The sequence below is a fragment of the Lissotriton helveticus genome, chromosome 3_1 (genome assembly GCF_964261635.1).
Source record: "Lissotriton helveticus chromosome 3_1, aLisHel1.1, whole genome shotgun sequence".
Lineage (NCBI taxonomy): Eukaryota > Metazoa > Chordata > Amphibia > Caudata > Salamandridae > Lissotriton > Lissotriton helveticus.
In genome coordinates this window covers 976,254,049-976,280,888 of record NC_136061.1, presented here as the reverse complement: position 1 = coordinate 976,280,888, position 26,840 = coordinate 976,254,049, and the positions used below count along the sequence as shown (strand labels likewise).

Here is a 26,840-nt window from a genome sequence, read left to right as displayed (position 1 = left end):
GTAGAGCTTGGTCTAGATTCAGACCCATAAATATACTGGGGTTCCCTCTCACCAGTACTTCTGAATCTGGGCAAGACATGATTTGTGAGAATGCCTCCCGTAAGAACTTGTCTTGGCCTTCAATATATTGTGATGACATCGAGATACTGAAAGCTAATTTTCTGTATCAAATTCCATACCTTCTGTGATGTTTATGATGTCTGCAGTATCTTGTATGAATGATTGGATTATCTTTGGAAATGCCTTTTAAAACAAAAGTCAACATATTTTGAGAGGCTCCAGAATGGAGTCATAACTAGAGACGATTGGTCTACCTAGTGGTTTATTGAGGGGTCCTGAGTATTTTGTTTTTACAATTTTTTCTTCTCTGTGTCCAATCTATTCCATATGTACATATTCTAGGAGGGGGTTCATTTTGTTGAGTAGTTCCATGCATGGATCTCTTTCACGTTTCTGGTAGTTGTCTGTATGCAAGGCTTGGTTTATGCCTTCCGCGATGTATTTCTCCTTGTTTAGAACGAATATGGCTTTGCCCCTTTCTGCTGGTTTGATGACATCATTTTCCTTTAATTGAGTCAAAGCCTGACATAATGGTCTAGATATTTTAGGTGTAAAATAGTTAAATATTTTTTTAAGTTGACATGTAGCCGAAAATACAGCAGTCACAAAGGTAAAAATTTCAGCTGGCATTTCTTTGTTTGGAGGAACAAAGGTAGATTTTCTCCGTAGTCCAGTGATTACAGTCTTGGCAGTCCCCTCTCTGTCCTGGAAAATGGATTTTGTGAAATAAATCAGTGACTTCTATTTTTAACTGAACAAAGGAGAGACTTCTCAACAGTACTGATAATTAGTCTTGAGAAAAATTTGCATCAGCTATGTAACAAACGGGGCTCTTCACCTATTGTAAAATCTGCGATGTGTCTGCCTTTCCCATGGCGGATCCGCCCATGCTCTTCCTCTTACTAAATAAGGCTATTAAGCAATAAATCTGTTTTAGTTAATACCAGATGTTCCTTCCCCTATTTCTTGATAAGTGGTGAATTCTGAAGATGAGGTATCTGAAAAACTGATGACTCTTATGTGGAACCGACCACAATAATCCATTAGCAAATTTGTTTTCTCTGTCTACAATAAGAATCTTCCCTCAGGCACGGATACGTTTAAAGTTCGAAGTTCTTTTATCTTGCAATTGCATTATAAACAACTGTTTTCCTCCCTTTGTCCTATATTTCCATCATATGATGCAGGTCTTCTTGAAAAATACCCAAGTAAGCACCCAACTTTAATATCATAAATGTATTTATCCCCCCATCTCTTCACCACTTCTAATTAATCTTCATACTATCTGTAGAGCTCAAACACCAGCCCAGGTCATGACGAGACCTCGAAAGGTCCATGAGGTCGAAATATATCCACACCTAAAAGAGCAAGGGAATCGTTATTGAATATGTCTTTCTTGTAATTAATTCTGAATTATCGATTTGTGTGCAAAATTGGAAAAAAATAACTAAACGCCCCAAGAGGCTACCTGGGCCACCTCTATGGGATGGATGGGATCTGGGGAAGGGCGACGAACCTGCTGGGGTGGAACGGAAAGGTGACGTGAGAGATGCTGAGCGGACTGAGACTGTGGAGGGACATGGGATATGGGATCTCATTGATATCGCAAAGCTGAGGGGACATCTGTGCGAAGGGCACATGATTTCATTTGCAGAGCTCCGGCAACAATTTGAGTTAACTAGGGCCTATTTCTCCATTACCTGCAAGTGCAACATATACTCAATGGCTATGGGGCCTTACTTAACAAGGTGGTGGAGGAGATGCCACTGGAATTTAAGCTACTGGGATTCCGGCTACACAAATGTGTGATTTCCCAAATGTATACCACTCTCCTCGCTTATATCCTAACCCCCCCCCCCCCCCCCCATCACACACACATTTAGAACCATTTGGGAACGTGACCTGTGGGTCCTGGGAGACGATGCATTGGGTGGAGGCCTACCGGTATCTCCGGGAGATGGCAATACAGGTGGGGCTCCGGCTCATACAATTGAAAATACTCTAAAGGGCATCTTTCACGAGGAGACACCTGTTTGCAATGGCGAGGACCCCAGTGATGACCTGTGCCAAAGAAGGTGTCTGAAGAAGAGGTTCTTAGTACACACACAGAGGGCCTGCCCCTCGATAAGGCATTACTGGGAAAAAAACAGCAGCAAGATATCCCATGTGATCCATTACACACTGGACCTGATGCCCCGCTTAGTGATGTTGAGAATTTGGGAGGAACTCACCCTGGTTAGGTATGCCCTACTATTCTGTAATGTGGCATTGATGGTGGCACGGAGAGACATAAACAGGTTTTGGGGGGTGGGACGATGCTAAAAGTGGCAGACTGGCAGAGGAATTTAAACTGGTGTATGAGGGATGAAAAGTTGGTTTACCAAGCTCATGGCTGCCCTTGTAATTTTGAGAAAGTGTGGAGCCCATGGCAGAATGCGAGGGAGAGCCTGGAGTGAGGCAGGCCTAAACTCGTGCATGGGACTGGTGACCATCTTCTGAGTGACCCCTTACAAAGAGGCTTACATCTACCGAACCCTCGCTTGTGCGAATGTAGTCGACTATTGGGTCAAAATATAACAAGATATTGTGGAGGGGAGTAGGTGTGGTGCAGGAACACGTGACTTCTCTGTTACAGTTTGGTTATTTGTCTATTTTCGGGATAAAACCTAATAAATAGATTTTTTTAAACGAGCAGTTATCAAAATGCATTTCCACCCTCAGCATTTTGCCCTCTTTAATTTGGACATTCTTCCGATCATGTCCACTGATAATCTGACATTTCCGACATCAACAGTATCGTGGGTATGTTACTTCTTGTTTCACAATATCTTAATCACATACCATAATCAATTTGCAGTAGATTGCACCTTTCCAGTCAAAACGTCTGCATGTTGTATGTTAAAGACGTTCTTGCATCGTGAAAATGATTCTATTATATATTTGGCAAGCTATTTAATGCTTGAGACAGTTTTAAACCTATTATGCATAATAAGGCTCCCACCCTCCACTTCAGAGGAAATTGAACCTTCATAATACCCCGTTGAAAGTAGCATCTTCGTGATCTCATATTCATTTGTTTAGATTCTTTTTGTCTGCACTATTATATTGTTGCACGACCACCTAAAATGTTCTCCGATATTTGTTTTATTGAATATCCTAGCCTTTCGTTTGTGCCACTTTGATTTTTCTACAATGTGCTACTTTAATTCTGCCAGTAATGTTAATTTTGTGTTACTTTAATGTACTGTCTGTCTTAGCCCTAGCACAGCCTCTTTAATACTTTCTGCACATCTAATTTCCTTGCACAAAAGGCTTGACCTGTGCATAGGAACCTAAAATCAGCTGTCGCCAACCATCCACTTATCACAGCCTTGTATGAATGAGCTGTATCCACTCTAAACTTTGGGTGGAGGTACTCTTTGCCTGTTCCCTAGAACTACCAACGTTTTCCATATAATGCAGCAGTGTGGCACAGCTTTCACAGTAAAGCCACAACTTTTGTCCCTACGCTTATTATTGGCAGTCTGTGTCCATCTGGATAAGCCATGGAGGTAGAATCAGAGGTAGAGGGTGGCAGGAGGGTAAGAGGTGCAGCCAGGAGGGTAAGAGGTGCAGCCAGGAATCACAAAAATTGAACGCTGTAGGCTTTGATTAGGGATATGGCCTGATTCGTGTGATCACAGTGCACCTTTCTAGCCCCCTTTGCTACCCACTGGCCTTGGTTACTGGATTTAACCTGGCTGAGCCATGGTTTTCTCATTGCACACTGGCGGTAAGTGTTAGTCAATAAACATAGCATCATGGGCTAATCGCCTTCTACCTATTTCATTGCAATCTGTCTCCAAGTCTTGGTTGACCGATGTGATCTGTCATGATTTCATCACCTTATATTTTCCAATAAACTGTCTCGAGGCTTTGGTCAGTGGCGATTGCTTTTTGTGATACATTTTCCTCTCTTTACAAACTGCTTTTGAGCCCACGCCTGCATATGTTGACTCATGGTTCCATCACCTAGCTGTATGAGAAAATGAAGAATAAATAAAGAGTTGAATTTGTTTGGAGAAGAAGGAATGGCAGCCTCCACATTCTGTCAGTTGATATCTAGACTTGGGCATCTCACCTATAAATTGTGTCTTTGTCTACGTTGTAAAATGCTTTTCTTGGACATAACCTGATTGTAGTAATTTTCTTGTTGAACTTGAGGGTTGGGGAAAGGTGCAGCTTTCAATAGGGTCAAGCTTGAGAGGGTAGCTCTACTTCTAGGTGCCTGGTGAATGTATATTTAGGAGGGATTTGCAGGGCACACCCCAGCTCATACATTAATGTCATGATATAACCAATATCAGTCACGCCTTTGCACTTTGTGATGACATAACCAATATCAGTCACGCCTTCGCACTTTGTGATGACATAACCAATAACAGTCACACCTTAGCACTTTGTGTTATGGTAGCTGGATTCTGTATTGCAGCAGGAGATGCAATGCATCATGCCTCTTATCTCCGTCTGTAACTGGAGTGTTGATGTGCAAGATTGTTTGCCTACATGCTGGCTAGGGACAAGGGTGTGTATATCTCCTCGAAAAGCCAAACAAGTTAGTAGGTTTAGTAATCAGATACATCGGATACATTAATCATATTCTCTATACTCCATGTCCAGTTACAGCTGTCATTGTTTTTATTTATATATAGTAACGGTAAGGTAACCAATGTGGTGAACAACCTGCTTCTTGGTGCCAAACTATGACTCCCAAATAGTTTTGTAGCACTTGCAAAGTTGGTGCTATGATAAAACAAAATACATGAAATTCCATGGCCAAATCTTTTCTATGGCTGTAGACTCCGAGCCCTCTGCATGTACAAAAACCTTACACTCTGAATTCTTTACAACGAGCAGTGTTTCTCGGATGAATCATTACACATATATCAGATTTTCTGTCATATGCCTGCCCACTGTCCTGGTTTCTGAGAGGCCCTAGGTTCAAGGGAGGGCACTTCAGTGGTTAAAATTCAGATACCTGATACCCTAATATGACACAGTATGCCCATTCCTTAAACTGGAGACGTGAAGAAACTAATCCTAAAGTCAGAGTCTGGCTAAACGAGGATGCACTGCCAACAGTGAATATGCTCATTGTGTGAACATAGAATGCAGCCAGTGAAGGCTTGCCACTAGATGCAGTTTTTCGATGGTCCATGCATGTCCTTGATCTTTAGTAGAAGTAGATTTCATTTGTTACTGTCAAGGCCATGTAGATCGAGCCTCTTGAGACTTTATTCAAGCTCTTTTTTTCCAGTTCCCCTCCACGTAAATACAGGTACATTGGTCTTGTTCTTGCTCTGAATCAGTGAGCTCCTTCTCTCTGTAGGAGAGTCTGGCCCTAATCACGCTGCGGGCAGGAGACTGCAATAGGGCTTTGTTGATAACCATGACTGATATCAGCCTTGGACAAAATAGCAAAACAAGTGTCTTGGGCAAATGTTTTTATTCTGGTGCTGGAGAGCTTCTCCTGAATTTGGAACAAATACTGGCTTTCAGGTGTCATATCTTAAACGGCATTCAGCTTCTCTGGCAGGACTCCAAGTCTGGTTAAAAGATGTTCCTTGTTCAATATCTGTACCTCTAGCCAGTGTAGTACAGAACATGTATTCCACATGAACCCTGTGAAGCACAACAGCAGTGCCGCCCCAGGTGACCTCAGGCATGTGCATTCCATGTGTTAGTGACACACTCCGAAGAAAAAGTATGGTATTATCAGGCAGAACTGCAGAAAGGACAAATGGGGCAGCCAAACTCTTTTCATTATTTAGCTCTATAGCTAAGTTTTGCCCTGTCAAGGTTTACATGTGGATTTCCTAGAATATACACAAAGAGAACCGTCGTCTTGTACTGCAACATTAGTCATCATAGAGTACACCTCATCTGGACACTCAAGTATATTAAAACTAGAAACATGCCCCAATGTGTCAGGATCCTCTGTATACCCAGGAGTAAGTGAATGTTCCCAGTTACGGGGCATGGAACAGACCTTCAACTTGAAGGTGCTCCCCAGGTGGCACGGTTATAAATGCACTATGTATTTGGCTGTTGCCAGTCATCCATTTCTCAAAAGTATGGTGAGGGGACAGTGTTCAACCTCCATTTTGGGCAGCGGTACACTTTGGGTGCACCCACAGAGCAGCAGTAGCCTTGTAAGGTATGGCTTCTCTACAGTTGACTTGCAGGTTGTCAAATTCACGAAGGGAAAAACCAGAGGCCAATGGGAAGAAGGCAAAGTACGGCAGGTGGGATAGCTATCCACACAGCTTAGAGCTTTGCCTCTCAGCCTGCCTCAAAGAAAAATCTAACAAGCATTTACAATGCAACGGTTTCGCCTTTGGAAAAGTTAGAGCTATTGGCATTGTAAATGACAACATGTTTATTTATGTGTTGGCTTTGACAACATAAATAAATGGCATTGTCATTTACAAAGCCAATAGCCTAATCTCTCGCAAATGCGACACCTATCGCATTTGCACCCACACACACAGCGGCAGAGACGAAATGGAGACAAGTTATAATAAAAAAAACGTATTGCATAAGAAAGAAAATAAAGAGGGCTTACCTGAGACGCGCAAACAGATGTATACATACCGGGCAAAACACTCCTTGCACGACGCTGCACGTAACGGCCACGGGCCGGGGTGGACCTGTAAAAGGAATAAAAACAAGCATTAGACAACAAAACAGAGAGAAGATGGCTTACCTGAGACCCGCAAACAGCTGTATACATACCGGGCAAAACACACCTTGCACGACGTTGCACGGAACGGCCAGGGGCCGGGGGGGACCTGTAAAAGGAACAAAAACAAGCATTAGACAACAAAACAGAGACAAGATGGCTTACCTGAGACCCAGAAAGTGCTGCATACATACCGGGCAAAACACTCCTTGCACGACGCTGCACGGAACGGCCACGGGCTGGGGGGATCTGTAAAAGGAACAAAAACAAGCATTAGACAACAAACAGACAAGATGGCTTACCTGAGACCCGCAAACAGCTGCATACATACCGGGCAAAACACTCCTTGCACGACGCTGCACGGAATGGCCACGGGCCGGGGGGGACCTGTAAAAGGAACAAAAACAAGCATTAGACAACAAACAGACAAGATGGCTTACCTGAGACCCGCAAACAGCTGCATACATACCGGGCAAAACACTCCTTGCACGACGCTGCACGGAACGGCCGGGGGGGATCTGTAAAAGGAACAAAAACAAGCATTAGACAACAAAACAGAGGCAAGATGGCTTACCTGAGACCCGCAAACTGTTGCATACATACCGGGCAAAACACTCCTTGCACGACGCTGCACGGAACGGCCACGGGCCGGGGGGATCTGTAAAAGGAACAAAAACAAGCATTAGACAACAAACGGAGACAAGATGGCTTACCTGAGACCCGCAAACAGCTGCATACATACCGGGCAAAACACTCCTTGCACGACGCTGCACGGAACGACCACGGGCCGGGGGGGGGATCTGTAAAAGGAACAAAAACAAGCATTAGACAACAAAACAGAGACAAGATGGCTTACCTGAGACCCACAAACTGCTGCATACATACCGGGCAAAACACTCCTTGCACGACGCTGCACGGAACGGCCACGGGCCGGGGGGGGGGATCTGTAAAAGGAACAAAAACAAGCATTAGACAACAAAACAGAGACAAGATGGCTTACCTGAGACCCGCAAACTGCTGCATACATACCAGGCAAAACACTCCTTGCACGATGCTGCAGGGAACGGCCACGGGCCGGGGGGGACCTGTAAAAGGAACAAAAACAAGCATTAGACAACAAAACAGAGACAAGATGACTTACCTGAGACCCGCAAACTGCTGCATACATAGCGGGCAAAACACTCCTTGCATGACGCTGCACGGAATGGCCACGGGCCGGGGGGGATCTGTAAAAGGAACAAAAACGAGCATTAGACAACAAACAGAGACAAGATGGCTTACCTGAGACCCGCAAACAGCTATATACCGGGCAAAACACTCCTTGCACGACGCTGCACGGAACGGCCACGGGCCGGGCGGGACCTGTAAAAGGAACAAAAACAAGCATTAGACAACAAAACAGAGACAAGAGCAAGGAGCAAAATTATAAACAAAATGCTGCTTACCTGATCGGAAATAACAAGAACTTCCTGGCAACGTGAATCTCGCCGACCACTCCGGCTAAAGGCACTTCCAAAAAGACAAAAACATGACCGAAAAAAAAAAAAAGAAAACCCGCCCACCGCCGCATGACGATCGCAAGGGGGCGGGATGAGTAAAAATCGCGGGAACGCCCACGAATCTGCTCCGGCAATGACGGACAGATCGCTCTTCCAATGGCTAGCCTCCATTTATGGAGCTAGCCAATGGAAGAGAAGGCGGGACCAAAGCCAGTACTGTTCTAACATTAGATTTCGCCTGCGCGAACGCTGCTTGCGCAGCTTTTTGCCAGGTCGAAACCTAAAAATTAGAGTCTAGGACAGGGCAGCACAAGCCCAGTAGGAACTAGGTAAGATTTAGCATTTCTCCCATTAATCAGCAAGCGGAACTGAATAGAAGAATTTGTAATCCTTCTCTGCAGCCACCTAGCTAACCAGAATTACACTGCCATGCCAAACCAACCTCTAGTTAGAAGGCTCCAGTCGCTGCTCATCTAGATTGACTGTATTGAACCCAAGTGAAAATACAGAGTTTCTTTATGAGGAAATATTTGTTGTGAATGGGGTTCTCTAGTTATGTTTTTTCACATAATCTTCCAGTGTACAAATGCCATGTTTTCTAGACAAAATACATGTCCTCTTGCTCCAGCTCTTGCAGAAACAACTTTTTGCAGTAGTAGCTGAAACTCTCTTATATAATTGTGAATCCTGTAACACAGCACTTGACTTTAAGATTATCGAGTTCAGATGAGTACCAATTATGACTCTTTGATGGCACTAACGATTCATCTTTACAATGTCTCTGACAACTTTATAGTGGTGGAACCGGAATTAATGTTAGTTAGAATTTTTAAGCAAGAAATGAAACTGGGGGTGGGTTTTAAAAAAGCATTGGGGCCGCTGATTCCAATTGATGTATTTTGACTCAAGTCCTTACTAGTTGCTGAAAAGTGCTTCTTAATTAGAGTTGTTGTATCATTTTACATTGCTTCTACTTTTTGTTTTATAGACTGTCTTTTTAGACATAAAGTTTTTGTTTTAAAAGTTTACAAATGCACTAGCTCTGTGTTGTGGCTCTCCACACTCATTGAAGGCCTAAATGTTCATCCCCTCCTACATTGTCACCTAAATCATTGCTTTTGTTGTTTTAAGAGGAGCTATCCACAAACTAGCTATGGCTCATCTAAGTTTTAACAAGGAGTCCTAGGTAGCTACAGGCAGGTTGCATGTCTCATATGAAAACCTTCAGTCAGCTGTACCCCTTTTCAAGGTGAACTTTCCTGCTCACCGTAGCATGATAATTTACATTTTTGCAAATTTTGTTGAGTCACTTAAGATTTCTGTTCACCCACAACAAATGTAGTGTTACAGAAAGCCTGCGAAAAGGATGTGCTCTGTGATCCTGATTATGTTTGTTTATTCTCATTTCCACAGGTCCGACCTCATACAATTTCACAGCGCAACCTGAACTATGGCTACTTGGCATACATACTGGGCGAGAGGAGTTTGAAAAAGTTCAACAAACTAAGCAAAATCATTACTGTGGATGGCAACTTGTCTTCTGGCAAGAGCCAGCTAGCACAGCAGCTGGCAAAAAGCCTAGGTGGGGACTAATTGTATTCATGAGTTTGAGTCTTGTAGGAATGTGCTATAATTTGTTTTCATTATTTTTCCATGAAGGCACTCTCCCTGACTTGTGGCATTGCAAATGAGATGGACTTTTGAGACCAGTGGTCGAAATTGGTGTTCTTTTATAAAGTTATACCCTGTCATACCCATTTGTGAGGAGCAGTTTTTGCTCGGTCTTAGGGTTGCTTCACATTTCTGGGCAGAAAAGGTTGTCTTTGAGGCATATGAGCTGTAGATCACATGCTTAAGCATAGATCGTCATCTAGTGTTGGGTCCGGATGTTTGCACTTTGTTTTTGTTCGAAGAAGTCTTTCCAGTCACGAGGTAGTTGACGCCTCCTTTTGGTGATAGTGCGCATGAGCATCGACTCCATCCTTAGATTGTTTTTTTCCGCCATCGGGTTCGGATGTGTATTGCTGCGCTCTGGTTCGGCACCGTTTCTCGGACCCCTTCAACGAATCCATACCCTCAACGGTATTGTTATCGACCGCGATTCGTCACGTATCGTCTCAACTCTAAAATCTTCGATCGGAAAACTCATGGAAAGCCATCTGGCCTACCCGTGCCGACCGCTCTAGCAGTCGATTGGAACGGACTCCATTCAAGTTATATGCCGAGTGTTGTGCTAAATTTCAACGCACCGACTTGCACAAAGTGTGCAACCTCTGTCTGTCCTCTGAACACGACGAGAAAGACTGCGAAGCGTTCCGATCGAAAAAGACTCTTAGTGATCGTCTGGCTCAACGTCACGAGATTCAACAGCAAAGCGGCTCCACACCGGACATCTTCGGCGAAGAGTCCGACTCCGAACATCATGCCCAAGGAGCCGGAGAAGAGGAAGAACATTTCTCCGTGTCTGAGGACTACTCGGACATCTGCTCTGGTCCTTCCTCTGCCTTCGGGCCAAGGTCGGCACCGACAAATGGTTTACGACGCCCCTCCTTCGTGCTCGGCTCCTAAACATAAAGAAAAGCATTCCGGTTCGGGCTCGAACCGATCCCAGCTCGGTGCCACCCCAACACCTTCGGCACCGAAGCACAAGTCCAAGCCGACACCTCCGGCGCCGAAAGGCTCAGAGCCGAAACCGGCAACCAAGGATAAAGAGACTGTCAAAAGAGCCTCAGTCCGATCACTCCATTTCGGATACGAAACTGAAAAAGTTGGTGATTCACCATGATACAGGGCATATTCAGGCCACTATACTCAAAGAGGAAATTAGACCTACCAGAGGACTACCCCATTCCTCTAAAGAAGAAAAGTGTGGTTACTAACCCTTCTCCCCCTTACATTGCACCTACTTCTCCTATTATTCATAATTTAATTATTTCACCTGAAAATTCCCCACCACCACCAACTTCCACTAACCCACAAGATGATGGGGATGGGTATGACAATCAAGATCCCTCACAGGACACTGATGCTTAGCAGGACTATCACACTGATCCAGATCAATATAATGATCCAGATTTGTACCCCTCCGACCCTCTCCACCAGATGGTAACATTGGGTACGTTAAGCTCCTTAATAGGGGTGCTCAATATCACGGGGTGGAGTTACATTCAGAGAAAGATTTCCTCTTTGAGACCCTTAGCTCCTCTCACAGTCAGTCATACATTGCCTATGCTCAAAGCATGTTAAAACACAATGACTCAAAGACCCTGTCAGGGCAAGAATTATTACTCCTAGGTTGGAGAAAAAATATAAGCCAGTACCTACCGACCCTACATACATCAAAGGACAGTTACCTTTAGACTTTCTTGTAGTCTCTAATGCTCGCAAGAGAGCCAATTCCCAACCATCAGGGCAAGCTCCTCCGCCAGATAAGGCCTCAGGCAAAAGAGTAGCTTCAAGGCAGCTAACCATTGGCATATTGCCAATGCTCAAGCTTTACTGGCTCGTTATGACCGGGCTCACTACGATGAGTTGGAGAACCTCATGCAATTCTTACCAGACGATCATAAGACTTAGGCTATGCTCATTACAAGCACATATATCAGGTGTGTCCTAGATGCGGCAGACACAGCAGCCCGTACAATTAACACAAGTGTACTATTACGAAGGCATGCTTGGTTGAGAATTTCAGGTTTCAAACCTAAGGTGCAAACCTCCATCCTCAACCGACCCTTTGATAAGGAACATCTCTTTGGACAAGCAGTGGACACGTTGCTGGAAAAAATGGAAAAAGATACAGAGGTAGAAAAGTCAATGGGGGCTTTGCAGTCACCCACCAATAGGGGTTCCTTTCGCCGCTCCTTTTATAGGGGTGGCTCTAAAAACATATCCACCGAGATTACCTCTTCTTACAAAGGTAATAATTAATTCCCCTCACCAAGGGATTTTTTCAGAGGAGGTTTTAGAGGAAACAATGGTAAGGGAAGAAGCAGAGGCAACTCCACACGGTCCTCTCCCACCGGCAAGGAACAGTGACTTCCATCCCATACCCCCCCGATCATTCTACTCCTGTAGGGGGACGTCTCTCCCAATTTCTCCCCGTCTGGAACTCCATCACTTCAGACAAATGGGTACTGCAAATTATCCAATATGGTTACTTCCTGGAACTTACAGTCAATTCCCCACATGTCCTTCCAAGGCCACAGGCAATGTCATCGTAACATCTCTCTCTCTTAATGCTAGAGATTCTCTCTCTCTCCTAGAGTAATAAGCCATAGAACCAGTCCCATTACAATACCAAGGGACCGGGATATACTCCCTGTACTTCTTAATCCCAAAGAAGGATGGCTCTTTAAGACCTATATTGGACCTCAAACAACTAAATTCTGCATCCAATCAGACCACTTTCACTTCAACAGCTCCAGCAAGGCAACTTTCTGTCCACTCTGGGCCTAAAGGACACCTATTTTCATATTCCCATTCACCCGGCTCACCGCAGGTATCTCAGGTTTGTGGTAGACGGCCAACATTATCAATTCAAAGTCCTCCCATTCGGTGTAACTACATAACCCAGGGTTTTCACAAAGTGTCTGGCAGTAGTCGCGGCTCATCTAAGAAGACAGCACATTTACGTCTTCCCCTGGCTAATAAAAGCTAGATCACAACAGAGCTGCTCACGTCACACTTGAAGAACAGTCCAACTGCTTCACGACCTCAGGTTCTCTATAAACCTCAACAAGTCTCACCTTCAACCATCCAAAATACAAGTGTGTCTAGGAGTCACAATAAACACTCCGAAAGCTCTAGCGTATCCCAACCCAGTCAGGATCTGCAACATGTAGACTCTAATATCGCAGTCTCAGCCTCAACACTCCTCACCAGCTTGAGTGTTTATGCAATTGATAGGAATGATGGCATCTTGCATTTTAATAGTTCCTTACGCAAGACTCCAAATGCTTCCCCTACATGAATGCTTAGCACGTCAGTGGAACCAGGCTCAAGGTCAGTTATCAAATCTAGTGTTGGTAGATGGCCACACTTGCAGCTCTCTGCAGTAGTGGAACATACAAACCCTTTCCAAGGGGCGGCCATTCATCGACCCGGTTCCACAGATAGTGCTAACTGGTTGGGGCGCTCATCTCCAGACACATACCATTCAGGGCATGTGGACTCTGCAACAGAAACAACTCCACATAAACCATCTAGAACTGATGGCAATTTTTCTAGCTTTATCTAGTAAGCAAAGCTGTCCTGATTGGCACAGGCAACATGACAACAATGTACTATATACAAAAACAGGAAGGGACACACACTCTCCAGCTCTCTCAGCTAGCCCAGAGCATCTGGAGATGTGCCATACCTCAAAAGATATATCTCTGTGCAGAACACCTCCTAGGAGTAGACAACCAGATTGCAATCTGCTTAGTTGTCAACTGCAGCAGATACATGAATGGGAACTCCACCCTCAAGTTCTGCTCCCATTCTTTCAAATGTGGGGCTTCCCAGAGTTAGATCTGTTCGCCACTCACCTAAACTCAAAATGCCCAAACTTCGCATCCAGGTATCCACACCCATTGTCCAAAGGCAATGCGCTATGGATGAACTGGTCAGGGATATTTGCTTACGCTTTTCTGCCTCTCCCACTCATTCCGTTAGTGGTTTGGAAGCTCAGACAAAAGTTCCTGACACTAATCCTAGTTGCTCCCACATGGGCCTGTCAGCCATGGTTCACAACCATGTTGGAACTATCAGTAGTTCCTCACCAAAAACTACACCTTATTCCCAATCTTCTCACTCAGAACGATGGAGAGATAAGGCATCCAGATCCCAATCATCTCAACTTTGCGATCTGGCACCTGAAATCCTAGAGTTTGGCTATCGTAATCTTCCCCCAGACTGCAGGAATTTTATCAAAGAGGCTAGGCACCCTACCACAAGAGCATACTATGCAGCAAAGTGGAATCGGGTTGTCATTTATTGTAACAACAATAAATCAATCTACTATATGCTTCAATTCAAAACATTTCCTACCTACTACCTCTACAGCGTTCCAATTTAGTGTACACATCTATACGCTTACATCTTGCTGCAATAGCTGCATATCTACAAAACACAACATTTGTCTCTTTTTAGATTGCCTGCTATTAAAACATTTATGGAAGTCATTCCACCCAGACTTCCACCGGCTCCAGTGTGGAATCTCAACATAGTCCTTACAAGCCTAATGGGTCCACCTTTTGAGCCATTACACAAATGTGAACTGCAATTTCTCACTTGGAAGGTAGCCGTCCTCATAGCCATCATATCCCTAAGAAGAGTAGGTGACCTTCAGGCACTAAGCATAGAAGAACCATTCTTACAGATGCACCAAAACAAAGTGGGTTTAAGAACTAGCCCCACATTTTTACCTAAAGTCATTTCTTCCTTTTATATCAACCAATCTGTTGAGTTGCCTGTGTTCTCCCCTCAACCAGATTCAGTGGCAGAACGTGCTCTTAATACTGTAGATGTCAAAAGGGCATTACTATACTACATAGAAAGGACAAAACCTTTCTGAAAAACCAAGCAACTTTTTGTCGCTTTTGTTCCACCACACAAAGGCAATCCAATATCAAAATCAAGTATTGCAAGGTGGATAGTTAAGTGCATTCAACTATGCTACATTAAAGCTAAACGCACATTAACAGTTCCCTCTAGAGCACATTCTACACACAAACAGGGGGCTTCTATGGCATTCTTAAGAATTATACCCATAGATGACATATATAAAGCTGCAACATGGTCTACACCACACACATTCACAAAGCACTATTGAGTAGATGTGTTAGCAAGACAGCAAGCTAGTGTGGGTCAGGCAGTTTTATGTACACTATTTAAGACAACTGCAACAGCTACAGATTAGCCACCTCTTTGTGAGATAACTGCTATGTAGTCTATGCTTAAGCATATGATCAACAGCTCATATGCCTCGAATGGAACATGCTACTTACCCAGTATGCATCTGTTCTCGGCATATAGAGCTGTAGAGTGATATGCACCCACCCGCCTCCCCGGGTAGCTTTACCTGTTTCAGTAATATCTTATTTAGATACTTTATACAAGGACATCTCTCTTTACTACTCTTACTAACTTCATCATCACCATTTACGGCAAAACAATCTAAGGATCGAGTGGATGCCCATGCCTACTATCACCAAAAGGAGGAGTCCACTACCTCGCGAATGGAAAGACTTCTTCGAACAAAACCTACCTCGCGAATGGAAAGACTTCTTCGAACAAAACCAAAGTGCAAACACCCGGACCCAACACTAGATGGCTATCTATGCTTAAACATAAGACTCTACAGTTCTATATGCCAGGAACAGATGCATACTGGGTAAGCAAAATTTTCCTTTCACCTGAATATATCTCAATACTGTGATGTGGAATTTCAAGTACTTTTCTATTTGTAGGGCCTGCTTGATAAATTTTGTGATAGACAGTGTAGGGTTTTGATCAATCAATGTGCATCATTCCAACAACGTTTTCCAAGTAGATTCCTCAGCTCTTCTTTATGTATTGATCATGCTTAGTAATGGCCTAAGATCATTCGATAGTAGAAGCTGATAAGGAATTTTAGTCAATAGACTATCTTCACTTGGCAGAAACAATAGGACTTAATGAAGACGTTTTCAGAGATGAGGCTGTTCAACCAGGATGTTTCCTGAGTGGATGGCTAATGGGAGTTCTTCACAATTATGGTTGACGACTGGGGATACCTTCACTAATTGGAGTCACTGGATGTTCTTCCTGCATGGTCTCATGGGGACTATTCCCCAATAGATGGTCAGTGAACACCTCTCTCTCCCACCCATCACATTAGACGCAGATGCAGTAGCTATAGGCTGCTGTATTCACAATGTTCAGTGGCCGTTATTCGTTCCCTTCATGTTTTTATTTTACATTCATTGAGTTACCCCCTTACTGTGACCCAGTATGCCTACCCATTCCTCTTCCTTCTTACTCATTGATTGCCTTCTTATCTTCTTACAACCTCCATTGACAATCTCCTTGACCTCTTCTGAACCTTTATACTTTTTGTTTTGTTTTTAGGACTGCATTATTTCCCACAGGCAGATGTTCACTATATGGACAAGTTAACTGGAGATGGCTCAATTCTAGATCCAAAGTACAATGGGTTCTGCACCCTGGAGCAATTCTATGAGGATCCCAAGAGCCCTGATGGGAACTCATACCGGCTTCAGTTCTGGATGTATAATGTCCGCATGATGCAATACTCGGACGCCCTGCAACATTTGCTGAGTACAGGTTAGGCTTGAATGTGGGACTGAATGTTTGCTATATGTTGGTGGGTGAAACTAACGTTATCAATGCTGTGGCATCTACTGATAGACATCATTCTGCTGTATTAGACATTCCTTGTGTGCAATGGATGCAGTGTTACTTTTCTTATATGGAGGTGTTTGATGACTAATTTTGTCTATGAAATGTAATGCTGCTCGATGAAGGGTGTAATGACAATTATGTGGTGTTTGCTGCTCTCACTTCTGCTCCCTTCAGCCTAGCTTTGCTGAGATATCCTCATCACTTATCATTAATTCCCAATTCTTCCAGCTGCTATTTTGCATGAGGTATCCAGCTTTTTCTTTTTTCTTTTTTCTTTTCTCCATCTATTGTGAGACACTCAGCCAGAAGGTTTATTAACGTGTGAACCTTTGAAGGTGCGCTAATGATGGATCCTACATGCTACATGGGCCATTTATTCCTATGTAATGTTCTCTCCAGGTTGTAGATCCAGCTGCGATCGTCAAACAGTGGGGTTTGACGATGACCTCATATGCAGATGATACGCAGCTGGCGGTGACACTGAGTGGAGATCCTGAAATGGATGCCCCCAGATTCCGAGCTGGACTTGTGGCAGTAGCAAATTGTTTGAGAACCAATTGCTTACAATTGAATGCCAAAAAGACCGAAGTCTTGGTTTTGGGGAAACATGCGGAGCTCTGGGGAGATCAGTGGTGGCCTCCAGAATTGGGTGTCACTCCCGTTCCAGCTTCCGAAGTAAAGAACTTAGGGGTATGGTTGGATCCGGCGCTTACCTTCACGGGCCATACGAAGAAGGTTGCAGCCACCTGCTACGGCATCTTGCGAGGTCTAAGACCGATACTTAAGTTTTTTGATCCCTCCACCCGGCAGCTCGTGGTCCAGGCCTCGGTTCTATCTCGGTTGGACTACGGCAGCGTGCTGCTGCTGGGGATAAACCAGGCTGAGGCATCTAGGCTACAAAGGGTGCAGAATGCTGCGGCGCGGGCCATTGTTGGCCTTCCCAGGCATTGTTCTGTTTCCAGTACTATTTCCACCCTTCACTGGCTGCCGGTCAGACAAAGAATTAAGTTTAAGTCGCTTTGTCTGGCCTTTAAAATCATGAAGCTCTCTTCGCCACCTGCACTCGCTAACTTGCTTATCCCCTATGTCCCATAGAGGTCCCAGAGATCAGAGGCTCTTCATCTCGCGGCCTGCCCCCGTTTTAAACTCAGCAGGAAGGGTGGCCGCTCCTACCGAGTGCGTGCCGCTGGTTTGTGGAACTCACTCCCGGTGCACATTCGAGCTCTGGATAATCTGACCGCTTTTAGGCGTGCTATCAAAACCTTCTTGTTTTCTGTACCTGGTTAGCCGTCTTTCTTCTCTTCCTGTGTGTTGTGTTTTAGTACCTGTTCATGCGCCAGGACGCCCCTTTGCTGGGGCAGCTGTGCGCTGTATAAATATTAGTAACATAACATAACATAGATGTCCCCCCTTTTTAAGAGCGAGTGCCTACTCTTAACTAATGATTTTTGGGGGCTTTTCAGCATTAGTTTTTGTGTTCTTTCCTGCTCTATAACTGCTATAGTGAGGTTCAGCAGATTCCAAATTCACATAAATAGGGGAATCTAGAGAGGGCTTGCTTCTTTTTGAGTGTGGTCCCTAACACCCACATAAAGCGGAAAAATTAGTTTTCTTAATAATTATTTCAAACCAGTTGTTCTTTATTTAAGTTGCTAGAACTGTGTGCTACATTTTCACTGCAGCAGATTCCTTTCTTTTGACTAAAACGAGCTCCCATCCTGCCTCATGTGCTGCTGCTGATCTCCACAGTCTGCTGTCCATGTACAGGACTAATCTGCAGTAATCCTCTGGGAAAGCCTGATGCCATCCCCGTAGCCTTCTGCCAAAACCTGCAGTTCACTATTAAACCCTACAGCCCTCTTCCCATCACTCCTGTCAATAGCTCTTTGTCTATTATCAGTGCCTTCTGGTATTTCTCACTGGAACCGATTGACGATACACAGGCTGTATTTTATCCTCACTGCCAGTACTACTGCCCTTACTAATGGATACATCTAGTCTCAGTTTGTGCTCCTAGCTGTCTGTTTTCCATGATGTTGAGCTGACTGTGTATGGCTTTTGTAACAAGTAGTCTTTTTTGTTTTCAGTGCATCTGGCAAGTCTCCTATGCCTAGATTTGGTTTAAGGGATTTCATTAATTTTAGTCTCCCTGCTCGAGTCTTGTCTTCAGGTCCCAGCACTCCTAATTGTCCCCTAGATAACACTGTTTCTTTATCCTTTAGGACAAGGCGTGGTATTGGAACGATCCCCCTTCAGTGACTTCGTGTTCCTTGAAGCTATGCTCCAGAATGAGTACATCCGAAAGCAGTGTGAGTCCTTCTCTTTTGCGTAATAGTGCTGAGCAAGCTTTGATACAGTATGGTCCAGCAGCAGTGGTGACGGGGTAGCTAAGGGGCACCACCTAAGCGCTGTAACCCGGGAAAGATGGCGTGGATCAGTCATCATGGGCAATACACGATTGGCTGCATGATTAAGGACAGAAAATATATTTTTATAGGCGAAAACATAGTTATCTAAGAGTGCAGGTTCTGTACGGTCTGTGAGTTAAGTGGAGGGTGCTAGAGCTCAAATGAAGGATATGCTGTTATGAAGGCAAGGGATGTTAGCTGTCCACAGACATATTTTGTGAACTTAATCTGGATTTCTAGATCATAAATGTGATTCCAGAGCCACTTTAAAAAGTTACGCTGACACCCACAAGACCCTGACTTCTTGCTGAAATTGTCAAACCTAGAAAAAGCTTTTGGAACCTGCATTTATGCTAATAGACTGCATGCCATGTGTTCTTTGTACATGTTTTGTCAAATCATATCGACTTTGAGCTAAGCATTGCAGTTTTGATTTAGTATTCACTAATTCAAGATTGCAGGTATTCAGAATAAACTTGAGCAGCATTTAATTGACTATATACAAAGTTTGAGGTTCAGAGTCAAACAATAAATGTAATTCTTAATTCCCAAATGTTTGTACTTTAAACTAGTGTTATTTGCAGGCAGTAACTGTTGTCTTCATATTGATAGTCTGTAATGCGAAAATTAATAAAAAGTAAAGGTATGTGCAGCTTTAGAACTCCTCATGTTGGCTTCTGACTATATGTTACGATTGTGAATCTAGGGTCCTTTGTATACGACTCCTGTCTTCTTGGTGTCAGGGTGACCCTAGAACCTTTTGTTTGGATAGGCCACCTTTATTTTCAGAGTGTATTGAGAACTTCCCTTGGTGTGTAACATATCCCCTATGTCTTAGGAATAAAGGCTGAAATCCCTTACAGAATGGGATGCTGAAGGGTATATCATGGGCCTATGATGCACAGTTGGCTCCTGTTATTTTTTTTTTCTTCTTTTAGGTGTTGATCATTATAATGAAGTGAAAGGAATCAGTATTATTGAGTTTTTACCCCCTCACTTGGCTATCTATGTGGATGTTCCCCACAAAGAGGTCTACCGGAGGATTCAGGAGAAAGGCTCGGTAAGTTACCCCCGACCACCTTTTCAATGGAGAAGTTTATCTGCGTATTTTTAGAATAGTTAATGCATTGGGTTCGAGTGGAAATGTGAGTTGTGTGATCTAGTCTGTCTTTTCAGCTTATGCCTTTACATTTTACCCCTATTGGCTAGTATCAGTCTTCATGTGTGAGAATATGACCGGTGCAACATCATTGAGCTTTGTGAGTGCTTAATGGCTGAACATTGGGACTTGTGGAGAGTAATATTAAGTGTAATTGTTTATATTTTGGATTATTGTAAGTAAACTGACTTGACCTATGTAAATTGTTTTTATTTATTCTCAAGTCTGTCATCTATTTTTCACCGCTCATCCTGCACTTATACTGTTGACATACCACTCACCCTATACTCGCTTACCTCATACCTTGTACAAGGTAACATCTCTCACCCTGTACACTCACACAATTCTCATTCTTCACTGAACACACAACAATCACTATGCTTTGAGGCACCTGAACCCTGCACTCACACTTATCAACCTTCATTCATGCACCACTCACCCTGCACAGAGAGCACTCACACCATTCTCCCTGCACTCCTACACTGCCCCCACACCTCTTAACGTATTATTAATCCCATAGGCAACACCTGATGCATTTACCAATGCTTCTTTTCATTTCCCCTCCGAGTAGTGCTCTACACTTGCTGTAAGTAGTTCCTTCGTTAAGTAGATTTCTAAAAATAACCCTAGTTTCCTGGGTCGTTCACACTCGCTCATTCCTGGTGTGAGGTTGGAGAGGAGGCAGAAACCTTTACACAAATGACAGAAGAGAACAGCCAAGGTGTAGGAGCCCAATTGTTTAACCAGATGTTTCTTAGGAAGTGTCCATGGGGCTAATTTCGTAGGCCGCAGAACCACCCCAAAAATAACAGCATCAGCCCATTTCAGTTTACTTTTAACTGGAAAGCCAAGCGAGGTGTACCCTTGAATGTAACTTTATAACTAACGTAATTGAACATTACTTGGAAAATGTGCCTTTTTTCAGGGTTTTTGAAAGGGCCTAAAATTGATAACATTTGGAAGACCTGCAGCCTTTGGTATTACTGAATAATGTTTAGTGCAAGCGACATTTGTTTTAATGCTTGTGATTTTGAGAAAGAAAAGAGCGATTTTACAAAACGTTTACTAGGCCAGGACACCTTTGGTTGGTTTGTTGGGCTCAGATTAGATTAGGGCACACGTGACCATCCTGAGCATGCGCTTTATCAAGCGGTCGCTCCCTGTTAACCTGAAAGTTTTCCTCCTTCTCATTCCTAGATTGGTTGAGACGTCACTTTATTTGAAGCAAATACTAATGCCGCGTTGTTAAATAGTAAATGAAACTTCTACAGAATAGCGAAGAAACCAGCACGATTTGGTTTACGGCTTGAACTACTGTGACAGTTCACTTGAAAGGCATGGATTCCAGGAAGGATAGTACAGCCACATTTATTTTTAAGTAACTATAACTATATAAATGAATAGCTATTGAGTGGTGCCTTCGGCCAGCCCTGATCTGTAGCCATCAGCCACCTGCATTCTGGGAAGTGCAGTCTCACATCTAACATTGTAAGTAAGGGTTAAAACTCCCAACATGCAGTGTACTTTAAGTTAGGCGCTATTAGCTAACCTCAAATTGTAAATGTGCAATTTTGAGAAATAATTTATTAGTTGCCCTGAGACCTCCTGGCAATTGTGTAAATTGATAATAAAACACATGCAACCTGCTGACCAACAGAAAAAACGAATCCAGATCAAGACTCAAACCTGGAACTCGAGGGACTAGCAATGCTTCCATTTCCAAAACCAACGTTTGTTAAGGGGCTACTCTCATGGGGTTACTAGAGGATTCCATGTGCCCAGGGCACTTATGTCTTTCTTGAAACAAGTCAGTTGTTCCAACACAACTGGTAAACATGCATTTGTAAAGGGAAAGGCGCAGACTGAAAACGCTGTGTCCTATTCCCACGGAGTCATCTATACTAGACTGTCGGAGAGTTGATGCTCCTGTGGGTGTGCCGGTGCCCATGCCTGCAGAGACTGCCCTTCCGAGCACATGCTCATTGCACTTTGTCGATGATGTCTTCAGCAGGCCCACAGACTTCAGAGAGCATGTAAGATGTACAGGAGCTCTGTTTTGTTAAAACATCAGTGGAGTGGACACTTGATAAACGTTGTGCATCATTGTCCTATTGGTCAACAGCCTGGAGAGGTAAAAGGCACTCAAAATGAACCGTAAATAAAACGTTTTATAAAAAATAAAACTTCTGTATGTTTCTGTGGCACAATGTGCCCCTTCCCTGTTTGTTAAAATTCAGTAATATCATATGGTAAATCAATGCTTATTGATACCTTTGTGACATGCCTGTGAAAAGTTTGAACCCTAAAGGGCCAACATACAGTTCATACTTTTACAGTCCATTAAATTGGATAGTATGCTAGGACAATTTGAACATTGTGAAAATTTAAATTGAGAAATGAGTGACGAGTGTAGTTATAAAGGAACAACATCATGATTAAAATGTTAATGAATGCATAGGATAAGTGGATAAACACAGACTGTGAGCAGGAGTAGTAGGGATCGTGGCCACAGCTTCGAAGCGCTTGTCACTGATGCCAGAAAAGGCATTTTTGTTTATAGGGCCGTGCTGAGTCTGCTAACTTGTAATAAACAGCACCACGGTGTCACTGGTGGTGTAAAGAAGACGGGGAATAGTTTGGGAACATAAAATATCAATTGAAAATGTGAGGGTGAGGCGAGAGAATGGGTAAAAATAATACAGAAAAATGTTGTCGATGCATTATCATCATCATCCTAAAAGCACTCCTCATTATGGCGTTAGGCAATATCATGTGGATTAGAGCAGGTATTTACAGTAGTATGAAATGGCCCCATTGAGTTAGTACACACTAAATAAATCACACGTTGGTATTTTTGTATGTACTCGGTATGGATCTGTTTCGTTGAATGGTTTTCAATGTGATTGGCCTTTTTCGTGTTTATTTCTGGGTGTCCGATGTGTTCAGATATGTCAAGAAGTCATATAAACATAACGACTGATATGACATCATAAAAGTTGCAGGATTGAAGAAAATAAAAAAAAAAATTAAAAAGCCAATGCTGCCAGTACATGGCATGCTACTGCGCAGTACCTCCCAGTCTGTGGTGCCCTCTCTGTCCACCTTAAGAAAAAAAATGCTATGACTTGGCCAATGCTGTCCGCTCCATATCACTTTTGCTTTTTAGGTCGAGCTGGCGTTGGAGCGCGAAGCGCTCCCGCCAGCGAGACTATAGTCACCTTCCTCCCTGTCAAGGGAGTAACAGCTGTGAACGAGCCCGATACAGACCTGGGCACGAGCCGACCCAGGTCTGTGAACGTGCTTCAAGGTTGAGCAGCTTGTGCACGTTTGTTGGACGTCAGGCGCTGCAAGCCCGCCAGACCAATTATCCCAGCAGGAGTCTCCACTTCCTCAGGCGCCGCAACAATTATCACAGCATGAGACCCACTTATCACAGCATGTCAACAGGCGCCCCAGGCTGCTGGAGCACTCAACTATAATTAATGTGCAGTTGAGTGCTCCAGCAGCGTGGGGCGGCTCTCTGCATGCTGTGATAATTATATCTTTGGGGCCTCATGCTGTGATAATTAGGGCGGCATGCTCTATTTGCAGCACTGAACATTTTCAAAGAAGGCCAAGCAGTGACATTCATTGGAGACACTCACCCTCACGCCCTCACCCCTCACACACCTCCTCACCCTCACCCTCACCTTCACACCCCCTCACACACACCCTCACATACCCTTACCAGCACAGCAAAACACAACACAACACAACACAGCAAAACACAACACAGCACAGCACAGCAAAACACAACACAGCACAGCACAGCAAAACACAGCACAGCACAGCAAAACACAACACAGCACAGCAAAGCACAGCACAACACAGCACAGCAAAGCACAGCACAGCAAAACACAGCACAACACAACACAGCACAGCAAAACAACACAGTACAGCAAAGCACAGCACAGGACAGCACAGCACAGCAAAACACAGCAAAACACAGCAAAGCACAGCACAGGACAGCACAGCAAAACACAGCAAAACACAACAAAGCACAGCAAAACACAACACAGCAAAACAGCACAACACAGCACAGCACAGCACAGCACAGCAAAACACAGCACAGCACAGCACAACACAGCACAACACAGCACAGCAAAACACAACACAACACAGCACAACACAACACAGCACAGCAAAACAACACAGCACAGCAAAACACAGCACACCACAACACAACACAGCACAGCAAAACAACACAACACAGCACAGCAAAGCACAGCACAGGACAGCACAGCACAGCAAAACACAGCAAAGCACAGCAAAGCACAGCACAGCACAACACAGCAAAACACAACACAGCAAAACACAACACAGCAAAACACAACACAGCAAAACACAACACAGCACAACACAGCACAGCAAAACACAGCAAAGCACAGCACAGCACAACACAGCACAACACAGCACAGCACAGCACAGCACAGCACAACACAGCACAGGACAGGACAGCACAGCACAGCAAAACACAGCAAAACACAGCACAGCAAAGCACAGCACAGCACAGCAAAACACAGCACAGCAAAACACAGCACAGCACAACACAGCACAGCAAAACACAACACAACACAGCACAGCAAAACACAGCAAAGCACAGCACAGCAAAACACAGCACAACACAGCACAGCACAACACAGCACAGCACAGCAAAACACAGCACAGCACAACACAGCAAAACACAGCAAAGCACAGCACAGCACAACACAGCACAGCAAAACACAGCACAGCACAGCAAAACACAGCACAGCAAAACACAGCACAGCAAAACACAGCACAGCAAAACACAGCACAGCACAGCAAAACACAGCACAGCAAAACACAGCACAGCACAGCACAGCACAGCAAAACACAGCACAGCACAGCAAAGCACAGCACACCACAGCACAGCAAAACACAGCACAGCAAAACACAGCACAGCAAAACACAGCACAGCAAAACACAGCACAGCAAAGCACAGCAAAGCACAGCACAGCACAGCAAAACACAGCACAGCACAGCACAGCAAAGCACAGCACAGCAAAGCACAGCACAGCACACCACAGCAAAACACACCACAGCAAAACACAGCACAGCAAAACACAGCACAGCACAGCAAAACACAGCACAGCAAAACACAGCACAGCAAAACACAGCACAGCACAACCAAGCACAGCACAGCACAGCCAAGCACAGCCAAGCACAGCACAGCCAAGCACAGCACAACCAAGCACAGCACAACCAAGCACAGCACAACCAAGCACAGCACAACCAAGCACAGCACAACCAAGCACAGCACAACCAAGCACAGCACAACCAAGCACAGCACAACCAAGCACAGCACAACCAAGCACAGCACAACCAAGCACAGCACAACCAAGCACAGCACAACCAAGCACAGCACAACCAAGCACAGCACAACCAAGCACAGCACAACCAAGCACAGCATAACCAAGCACAGCATAACCAAGCACAGCGTAATAAAGCATAGCGTAATAAAGCACAACAAAACATAGCATAACAAAAAATAGCATAACAAAACACAACAAAACATAGCATAGCATAACAAAACATAGCATAGCATAACAAAGCACAGCATAGCATAACAAAACACAACATAGCATTGCATAACAAAACACAACATAGCATAACAAAACACAACATAGCATAGCATAACAAAACACAACATATCATAGGATAGCAAAACTAAACAGAGCATAGCATAACAAAACAAAGCATAGGATAGCAAAACAAAACATAGCCTAACAAAACATGGCATAACAAAACATGGCATAACAAAACATATAATAGCATAGCAAAACATAGCATATCAAACACAACAAAACATAGCATAGCAAAACAAAGCATAGCATAGCAAAACATAGCATAGCATAACAAAGCATAACAAAGCATAGCATAGCATAACAAAGCATAGCATAGCATAACAAAACATAGCATAACAAAACATAGCATAACAAAACATAGCATAACAAAGCATAGCATAACAAAACACAACATAGCATAGGATAGCAAAACTAAACAGAGCATAGCATAACAAAACAAAGCATAGGATAGCAAAACAAAACATAGCCTAACAAAACATGGCATAACAAAACATGGCATAACAAAACATGGCATAACAAAACATGGCATAACAAAACATGGCATAACAAAACATAGCATAGCAAAACATATAATACCATAGCAAAACATAGCATATCAAACACAACAAAACATAGAATAGCAAAACAAAGCATAGCATAGCAAAACATAGCATAGCATAACAAAGCATAAGAAAGCATAGCATAACAAAACCTAGCATAGCATAACAAAACATAGCATAACAAAACATAGCATAACAAAACATAGCATAACAAAACATAGCATAGCATAGCAAAACAAAGCATAGCATAGCAAAACAAAGCATAGCATAGCAAAACACAACATAGCATAGCATAACAAAGCATAGCATAACAAACACAACAAAGCATTGCATAGCATAACAAAACAAAGCATAGGATAGCAAAAAAACATAGCATAGCATAACAAAACAAAGCATAGAATAGCAAAACAATACATTGCATAGC

General features: G+C 43.7%; 1 protein-coding gene across 1 annotated transcript in view; it reads left to right on the top strand.

The window, feature by feature from the left end:
• The window catches only part of NDUFA10 (NADH:ubiquinone oxidoreductase subunit A10), a 171,775-nt gene that overhangs the window by 17,003 nt on the left and 127,932 nt on the right, over positions 1–26,840 (top strand). The window contains exons 2-5 of the mRNA XM_078681409.1: positions 9,694–9,862; positions 16,372–16,587; positions 18,888–18,974; positions 20,012–20,133. Coding sequence (XP_078537535.1) covers positions 9,694–9,862; positions 16,372–16,587; positions 18,888–18,974; positions 20,012–20,133 — 594 coding nt within the window. The remainder of the gene's footprint in view (positions 1–9,693; positions 9,863–16,371; positions 16,588–18,887; positions 18,975–20,011; positions 20,134–26,840) is intronic.